The sequence below is a fragment of the Trachemys scripta genome, chromosome 7, assembly GCF_013100865.1.
Source record: "Trachemys scripta elegans isolate TJP31775 chromosome 7, CAS_Tse_1.0, whole genome shotgun sequence".
Taxonomy (NCBI): domain Eukaryota; kingdom Metazoa; phylum Chordata; order Testudines; family Emydidae; genus Trachemys; species Trachemys scripta.
In genome coordinates this window covers 43938778-43948704 of record NC_048304.1, presented here as the reverse complement: position 1 = coordinate 43948704, position 9927 = coordinate 43938778, and the positions used below count along the sequence as shown (strand labels likewise).

The 9927-nt window shown below is 46.7% G+C and overlaps 1 protein-coding gene across 3 annotated transcripts in view; it reads left to right on the top strand.

Annotated features, from left to right (window-relative positions):
• STAB1 (stabilin 1) overlaps positions 1-9927 on the top strand; it is a 120231-nt gene that overhangs the window by 25038 nt on the left and 85266 nt on the right. For all 3 annotated transcript variants that reach the window (XM_034775031.1, XM_034775029.1, XM_034775030.1), the window contains 3 exons: positions 932-1060; positions 3359-3505; positions 6201-6263. In XM_034775031.1, the coding sequence (XP_034630922.1) occupies positions 932-1060; positions 3359-3505; positions 6201-6263 (339 nt within the window). The remainder of the gene's footprint in view (positions 1-931; positions 1061-3358; positions 3506-6200; positions 6264-9927) is intronic.

Sequence of the window (9927 nt, the reverse complement as noted above, 5' to 3'; positions counted from 1 at the left end):
GTGCCTTATCCTGCATTAGCTTAATCTACTTGCATCCACACCTGAAGTTAATTGGGAATAGTTAATCCACTTTAAAATTCACACCCTAATTTACCCAAATTAACTTTCATATGAAGACAAGCCCTGAGAAGCCTTTTATAGCAGCAGTGGAGTATTTTCACAGGTTTATATATGTTAAGGTCAGAAGGTACCATTAAGATGATCTAGTCAGACTTTCTGCATACCATAGGCCATAGACCAGGGGTCTCAAACATGCGGCCCGCAAGGTTATTTTCCGCAGCCCGCAAGCTCCTCGTGGCGCCTGGGAGCCTGCCCTGCCCCAGGTGCGCGCCGGGCCGGAGCCACTCTAGGTAAACACTAGGGCAGGGCGGGGGGTGAGGGGCCACGAGGAGCTTGCGGGCTGCGGAAAATAACCTTGCGGGCCGCATGTTTGAGACCCCTGGTCTATGGCCTATGGTATGCAGAAAGTCTGACTAGATCATCTTAATGGTACCTTCTGACCTTAACATATATAAACCTGTGAAAATACTCCACTGCTGCTATAAAAGGCTTCTCAGGGCTTGTCTTCATATGAAAGTTAATTTGGGTAAATTAGGGTGTGAATTTTAAAGTGGATTAACTATTCCCAATTAACTTCAGGTGTGGATGCAAGTAGATTAAGCTAATGCAGGATAAGGCACTGATCTAGAATAAAAGCATCTGCCCATGGAGTTAGTCAGGTATAGCTATTCTGGAATAACACTCTGTGTAGATGAGCTCTGATTTGCATATAAATTAGGAAATGTCTTCGCTTTCTGATCCAGAACTTATAGAAAAATTCTTATATATATGTATTAGACTGGAAAAACAGCTGAAACTATGTAAAAGCTTTTATTTTATTTTTTTGGAAGGCATATCAGTTCTCCCTGTGTTCTGATTTATTTCCATAAAGGTCACAATTGCCCAGCATTTATGCAAAATGCATATAATTCCTGGTCAGCATTTGGTGGAAGATATGGTCAAGACCAAGACACTGTGGACATTGTCTGGGCATCAGCTGACGTTTAATGATCAGATAAAGGTATCACAACATCGTACTAGGTACCAGATTGCTGTTTTCACATAGTACTGGGACAAAGGCCTAAAGCTATATCCCTGACACACTTTCATGCTAGAATCCTTTCTTCCTTATTCTGCCAAGTTTCGAGCAGTTTAGGACTTAGTTTGTTCCATAATATAATAATCAAATCACAGAGTAGATGACCTATTATGTCTTCTATTACATCTCCTTGTCAATACAATATTGATTGTTCCCTACCTGCAGTTTGTTCTATATGCTATGCACCCAGTTTTAAATAACCCAAGCAATGGACCTTCCCCTACTTCCCCTCTATTCAGCATAAATTATCCTTTGCTTCATCCCATTACTCCTAGATAGACCCAAACAATTTTTCTGGCCTCCTTAGCTCTTCCCCTTCAGAAACTTATACCTGGAAAAGGTACTTCCCCTTATTTGTTTTTAACATCTTCATATTACATTCTCTTAATCTTTCCTTGTAAATCTACCCCAACGGCTTTGTGATAATTTTTGCTGCTTTTCTCTGAAGCTTCTCTATCTATATTGTCCTTGAATTGAGATGCCTAGAACAGTGTGTTGTCTAGGAGATGAGGTCTCACCAGTTTTGTGTACAGTTATAGGGAAATTACAGCCTGCCTGGTTCTGGATTATAGCAGATCCTAACAACACCCCTCGCACCAGACTCTGTGGTGTGCTTCCTGAGAGGCACAGTACAGAAGGCCTAGCTAGGCACGGAGGGAAAGGTGTCTTTCAGCATCAGTTAAAGCAACCCCAGAGGTTGACAGTACTCACAGTAGCCTGACCTGCTGCCTATGGGCTTTTGTGCCACCCAGAATTTCTCTGGTCTCTCACCATCCTAGGCCTGGCTCCCAGCATGCCCCTTTGCAGGAGTCTGCAAGCAGAACATACACCAAGTGTGCATTCCCTCAGGGGCTGCTCTCTTTTATTGCCCCGTGCACTGCTAGGGTGATATAAAGAGGCAGGTGGAAGGGCCAGAATCTGGCCCCTAATTTTTAAAATAGTCAATGTTTTTTTTTTAAATAATCTGCGTATCAGATAAGAGATGCTTTCCCCTGTTATCAACACTGTACACAATACATATGTCCCTGCTGGTGAAAGTAGTAAGTCTGCCTTCAAAATGCTTGTCCTGTGGGCTAGTAGCTGACAAATTCTGAACATTTTCCCTTCCAGTCACCCCTTTCATTGTACAAAATAGATTTTAATGATTCTTCTCTAGTATCTGGGATTTTTTGGGGGGAGGAGGGCAGGGTGGGCCACGTTTGGTTTGTTTCCCACCATCCATTGTCTTCTCTTCATCCTGCACTTTTGCCATGTGGACTTGCACAGCTGACCAAGGGATATTAGTATGTTTCCTCCTCCAATTTCCCAGCCTTGACCTTGGGTCTGGGCTTTGATATATGCAGGGTACTCAGAAGGGCAAAGCGGTGTTGGCGGCTGTGGAATCTGAGCTGTGCTTTTCAAGGATAATAATTTGCTTACTCAGGAGTCTTTGATTTGGAAAGTCTTCCCTTCCTCTTCCTTAGTTGTGTCCAAAGCTCTTAGTGGTGTGAACTGGAGTTCGGAGCAGAGAGGAGCTATTCAAGAAATGTATAGTACAATGAAAAACACAGGAGAATGTGGCTGCGCCTGTTTGGTGTTGGACATGACATTTCTGAATGACCCTGGAGTGTTAAGTTGCACTTTATGCTCAGAGCAGTAGCTGTAGGCATTGTTTGTAGAAAGAATATACACCAATAGTAATATTTTGTAGTAAGATGAGACTGATTGCTTTGGCCATATTGCAGTGACCTTTCTCTGGCATCTGGGGCAAATGAAGGTGATAGCCAGGTCTCATGTTCCAAAGATGCCCCTAGATCCTGCTGCTCCCATGCCCAGGAACATGCAAGCAGGCACAGTCCCTCCTGATGTGTGGTCAATCCAGGATTGTTTCTGTTGAACCCATCCTTGTATGATGTAGAGCTGGGTCCTGACCAGAACTCTAGTTCTAAACTAGGTCAAGTCTAATTCTGAACTTCATGGCTTGATCCCATCTTGGTAATGGGGCTTAACCAGACCTCCAGATCCAAACACCCCACAACTCAAAGATTGTGTCCAACTATCACAGCTTGGAGCGGTCCCTAGTATGATCTTTATTTATCTTTTCCCTAGTAACCCCAGATAAGCTCATGGCCATATTGTTACAGAAGCAGGAATTGAATCAAATGAAGTTTTACAGATATATACTCAGAGATCCCTTTGATATATTTTTCATAATGAAATAATCCTGTATTATTATCCCAGTCCTACACCAAGAGCTTTAGGTATCAAGACCTGCCAGGGGAATTGTATACCATCATTCAGTCGAACATACCAGCATCCAATGGAATTATACATATTGTTAACACTCTAAGGAAAACAACCAGCTTTCTCAACCTTGGAAATCCACAGGTACATTGAACATTCCTTTTTCTTCTGTCCTTTGAAGGATATGATACACAGTTTATAGAAATATAGTCCTAAGGTTAATTGTCTTAAATCAATGGGGCATTTGTTTCGTGTATAATGTTATATGTTTTGTTTTCTCTTTCTGACTAATCCAGTTCACTCGGTTTCAGAGCACCGTTAAGTAACAACAATCACTCCAAGAGCTGGTTGCAGACTCAGGAGTGAGGGTTGTGCTGGCTTTTGTATAACTAGAGAATTTTAACCTCAGCAGTATAAGTCCTAATAATGGATGAGATAGAAGCTGAGTTATGCAAAATGAGTGAAAGTTTTTCAACAAATATTAAAACCAAGATTTTTTTCATGAGGGGCAATTCTGTCCCCATCACATTTCACTTTCCCATTAGACTGAATTATATAGATGGCGGTGTTTGCATTGAAAGCATGCCCCCAAAAAAGGAAATAATACAAATTTAGATTTTTGCATTTTGAAGCCACTCTTGTAAGGAAGGGCTGTCTTTTGGTTAAGGTTTTGGACTGAGATTCTAGAGTTTTGGATTCACTTCTTAGTAATGCCACAGACGTTTTCTCCCCTAGCTGGAAATGGTATTTTTGTTGCTGCCACTGCACGTGTGCCTGTGTGTGTTTATATTGTGTTCATAGACAAGGACCGAATTCTTCACTGCCCTGCACCTTGTGTACCCATTTACACCCTTGCCAAGTAGATGTAAAATGCTGCCACTCTGCTTTGGTAGTAGTTTGCACAGATGTAAATGATTCACGTAGGGTGCAGGGCAGTGTAGAATCATGCCCATGGAAATGTGTGTATCCTATTTTACAAAGTGGCTAGACTAGAAAGCAGTTCTGTGTACAAATATCTTGCTTTCTGCTCCTCTCATTGCGTCACATCAGTTGTGAAGAGCTCTGTGGCTTTATACAGGGTCCATTGTCTCCTTCATTGACATTTAAGAATATCCCTACATTGCCACTTAAGTTACTTCTTTTCATTTTCTTGTGTACTGTAGCAGGGTTTAAAGGGTACAGTACTAAAAGAGAGAGCCTTGTAACCTGATCCATCTCCCACTGAAATCAGTGAGAGCTGAACGGAGTCTTACATACACAGGTGCTCAGCTGCCTCATGGAATAAGCATGTTCCTAGAGGCACACGGATAAATGCATGGTAGCTCTGTGCTAACAGCTGTCACTGCTGCTTAGCAGGCAATTAACCTGATAGCAGGGCTGGCCCAGCACCCTTCCCTCCGCACGTACACCTACCAGCTCCTCAGATAAAACTGTGGCATCAACCACAGTAGCCCCTGCTGCAGCATGCTTGATGGAACCCGGAGAGACCAAGGATTGGGGGTATCCATTAAAGCTGAGATGAAGCAAGAACAATGCTTCGAAAGGAGAGGGTTTTTTTCATCCCCACATCTCATGAGTGGAAAACAAGAAGCCTTGAGAGAGCGCAGTGTCAGTTATTGCCTTGTCAGGAGCAGAAGGCACAGGAGGACCATGATAATACTGGTAGCTAGTGTCATGGTCCTACTATGATAAGCACTGCCTTACTGCAGCTGGAAGATCTGGCCAGCCTGCACCCAAGCAGCAGTGTTCGATAGTGGTGACATTCTGTATGCTGCAGAGCGTGGAAAGACACTGCTTTGCTGAGACTGCAGGACACAGAGAGCTTTCTCAGCAGATGATCTTTTTCCATGCACCTTTGGACACTTCCTTCCCATTGTGACACTGTGCCATGAACAATAATGATGACAAGTTATTTTCTGCAGTGTTATCTCTAGAAACATGTTTGTATCAGCCCTGGTTGTTGGTTGTGCAGCACTTTCTGCTGACTAGTGTGCTAATTCCAGGAACTTTCACAGGGCAGTAATCCCATGAAAGGGACACTTTCAGTGTAGACTTTGACTTTCTGGAATGCCATCAATTATTATTTATTAGTTGTATTACCGTAGAGCATAGGAGCCACCGTCATGCCCCAGGACCCTATGGTGCTAAGTGCTGTACAAACACAGAACCAAATCTTGGTTATCTTTTTCCTTGCACATTGGCCTTTTAGTGTTTTAAAAAAGCACTATAACTGTTATCGACACAACAAAAATGTCTGCACAGACAACCCTACCAAAACAAAGGGCACTGGTTTTTCTTTGTTTTCAGGTGTGTGCATGCATGTAATTTTCCCCCCTGCTCTGGGTCTATCTGCTCTGTTCTCATATGCAGGTAGTATAGAGGGATCTTGTTTTCAAAATACAGGCGAGCAGGATTCTTGTGCACTGCCATGCACTGCCTACATACAAGAACAGAGCTGATTTTGGATAAGCTGGGAAAAGCATATGGTTCTATCTCTGCAGAGCTGATGAGCACATGTTAGCTCCCACTAAGGTCAGTCTGCAAAAGGCAGAGTCATGCATTGAAAGCAGTGAGAGCTACAAATGTGCATGGTGCCTCTGAAGATTGGGTCTGTTGTGTGCAGGAGAGAATCTCAGATCTAAACTACATCAGTCTAGGTTGCTGTTGGGTCAACCAGTTATGGCAGATTTTTTTAAAAAATACAATGGGAGCTACAGTATTCTATGACTTCCCTAGCGCACAACTTGCAAGTTTTGAAACAAAGGATGCTCTAGTTCTTGCCCTGACCTCACTTAAATCCCATCCATTCTTTCCCCTTTCCTTTTATCTCTGCTTGCAGAAAACCATTGGGGAGATCCTTGCTTCAATGGAGATCTTCAGTCGATTTGAAACTATCCTGGAGGTGAGGGTGTTTCAGTCTGCCCCTCAGGAAAGTACCGTATAGGGGACTGTGAATGTTTGCTGTGTTACAGCTGTAGCATTCTCTCAGGAAACAGGATAGCTGTTAGCACTGAAAAACTGCATTAAAAAAAAATAGCTTCAGTAGCTTGACTTTCAGTAGTTGACATTTTTGCAATGTCACCACTTTTATTTTGCTTACTTTATAAGAAAACGTAGTGCAGGTGAAAAGTGCTGGATTGACATCCTGGGGACAAAAGTCTTCTGTTTATCCATAGAACAGGTACAGCACAGTCAGCTACAGTTCAAGCTTCCCCACCAACGCACTTCACACCTGAACCAAAGGGGGCCGCATCTAGGGGTATGTCTACACTACGAAATTAGTTCGAATTTATAGAAGCCGGTTTTATTGAAATCGGTTGTATACAGCCGATTGTGTATGTCCACACAATAAAATGCTCTAGGTGCTCTAGTCGGCAGACCGCGTCCACAGTACGAGGCTAGCGTCGACTTCCGGAGCATTGCACTATGGGTAGCTATCCCACAGCTATCCCACAGTTCCCGCAGTCTCTGCCGCCCCTTGGAATTCTGGGTTGAGATCCCAATGCCCGGATGATGCAAAACAGTGTCGCGGGCGGTTCTGGGTACATGTCGTCAGGCCCCTCCCTCCCCCGTCACAGCAACGGCAGACAATAGATTCGCGCCTTTTTATCTGGGTTACCTGGGTTACCTGTGCAGACAACATGGAGCCCGCTCAGCACAGCTGAGCTCACCATCACCATATGTCCTCTGGGTGCCGGCAGACGTGGGACTGCATTGCTACACAGCAGCAGCTGCTAACTGCCTTTTGGCGGTAGACGGTGCAGTAGACTGGTAGCCTTCATCGGCGATCTGGGTGCTGGCAGCCGTGGGGCTTGCCTTTTGGCAGTAAATGGTGTATTATGACTGTTAGCCGGCCTATTACAAGTCGGGTCATCGCACGTTAGCAGAGTCTTCCCTGAGCAGCAGCTCGTACAATAGGCCTGAAGACCATCGTCATACACCGCCCAGTATTTGCTGCCAAGCACCCAGAAAGATGCCGAGGGCTATCAGTCACGCTGCACCGTCGTCTTAAGATGTAAAAAATAGATTTTCTCTGTATTCATTTGCTTCCCCCTCCCTCCGTCAACAGGGTTTTCAGTTTAATCTTTGGGGGGGACCAGTCTGTGACAGTTGTTTGTGTCTCTCCCTGATGCACAGCCACCGTTCTTTATTTTAATTCCCTGTGCCTGTACGCCATGTCGTCACTCGGCCCCCCTCCCTCCTTCCCCTAGGCCGTCAGATACTACGTTTGCGCCACAGCTCGAGCCGAGAAGCGGTTCGCGCCTTTTCTTTGAATTCTGGGTTGAGATCCCAATGCCCGGATGATGCAAAACAGTGTCGCGGGCGGTTCTGGGTACATGTCGTCAGGCCCCTCCCCCCTCGTCACAGCAACGGCAGACAATAGATTCGCGCCTTTTTACCTGGGTTACCTGTGCAGACAACATACCACGGCAAGCATGGAGCCCGCTCAGCTCAGCTGAGCTCACCGTCACCATATGTCCTCTGGGTGCCGGCAGACGTGGGACTGCATTGCTACACAGCAGCAGCTGCTAACTGCCTTTTGGCGGTAGACGGTGTAGCATGAGTGATAGCCGTGGGGCTGGCAGCCGTAGTGCTGCATTGCACCAGCCCCTTGCAGGCGATGGTATATTATGACTGGTACCCGTCGTCGTCGTACTGGTATGGCTGTCAATCATGGCCACCTGGGCAGACATGCTACTGTTTCGATGATGACGGTTACCAGTCATAATATACTATTTTCTGCCAATTGCCCAATATTGTCTGCTAAGCACCCAGAAGAGGCCGAGGGCGATGCTGGGTGCTGGCGGACGTGGGGCTGGCAGACGTGGGGCTGCATTGCTACACAGCAGCAGCCCCTTGCCTTTTGGCAGATGATGGCATATTATGATTGGTACCCGTCATCGTCATACTGGTATGGCTGTCACTCATGCTGCAGCGTCGGCTGCCACCTTAAGATGTAAAAAATAGATTTGTTCTGTGTTCATTTGCTTCCCCTTCCTCCGTGAAATCAACGGCCTGCTAAGCCCAGGGTTTCCAGTTTAATCTTTGGGGGGACCATTCTGTGTGACAGTTGTTTGTGTTTCTCCCTGTTCCTGTACCTGTACGCCATGTCGTCACTCGGCCCTCCCTCCCTCCCGCCCTCCTTCTCCTGGTCCATCAGATACTACTTTCGCGCCTTTTTTCTGACCAGGCGCCATAGCTAGCACTGGGATCATGGAGCCCGCTCAGATCACCGCGGCAATTATGAGCACTATGAACACCACGCGCATTGTCCTGGAGTACATGCAGAGCCAGAACATGCCAAGGCGAAACCCGGACCAGGCGAGGAGGCGATTGCAGCGCGGCGACGAGAGTGATGAGGAAATTGACATGGCCATAGACCTCTCACAAGGCACAGGCCCCAGCAATGTGGAAATCATGGTGTTACTGGGGCAGGTTGATACCGTGGAACGCCGATTCTGGGCCCGGGAAACAAGCACAGACTGGTGGGACCGCATCGTGCTGCAGGTATGGGACGATTCCCAGTGGCTGCGAAACTTTCGCATGCGTAAGGGCACTTTCATGGAACTTTGTGACTTGCTTTCCCCTGCCCTGAAACGCCAGGATACCAAGATGAGAGCAGCCCTCACAGTTGAGAAGCGAGTGGCAATAGCCCTGTGGAAGCTTGCAACGCCAGACAGCTACCGGTCAGTCGGGAATCAATTTGGAGTGGGCAAATCTACTGTGGGGGCTGCTGTGATCCAATTTGCCAGGGCAATGAAAGACCTGGTGATAGCAAGGGTAGTGACTCTGGGCAACGTGCAGTCAATAGTGGATGGTTTTGCTGAAATGGGATTCCCAAACTGTGGCGGGGCCATAGACGGAACCCATATCCCTATCTTGTCACCGGAGCACCAAGCCACCGACTACATAAACCGCAAGGGGTACTTTTCAATGCTGCTGCAAGCCCTGGTGGATCACAAGGGACATTTCACCAACATCAACGTGGGATGGCCGGGAAAGGTACATGATGCTCGCGTCTTCAGGAACTCTGCTCTGTTTCGAAAGCTGGAGGAAGGGACTTTCTTCCCGGACCAGAAAGTGACCATTGGGGATGTTGAAATGCCTATCGTGATCCTTGGGGACCCAGCCTACCCCTTAATGCCATGGCTCATGAAGCCATACACAGGCAGCCTGGACAGGAGTCAGGACCTGTTCAACTACAGGCTGAGCAAGTGCCGAATGGTGGTGGAATGTGCATTTGGACGTTTAAAAGCGCGCTGGCGCAGCTTACTGACTCGCTCAGACCTCAGCGAAAAGAATATCCCCATTGTTATTGCTGCTTGCTGTGCGCTCCACAATATCTGTGAGAGTAAGGGGGAGACATTTATGGCGGGGTGGGAGGTTGAGGCAACTCGCCTGGCCGCTGATTACGCGCAGCCAGACACCAGGGCGGTTAGAGGAGCACAGCAGGGCGCGGTGCGCATCAGAGAAGCTTTGAAAATGAGTTTTGTGACTGGCCAGGCTACTGTGTGAAACTTCTGTTTGTTTCTCCTTGATGAACCCTCCAACCCCCCCCCCCCCCC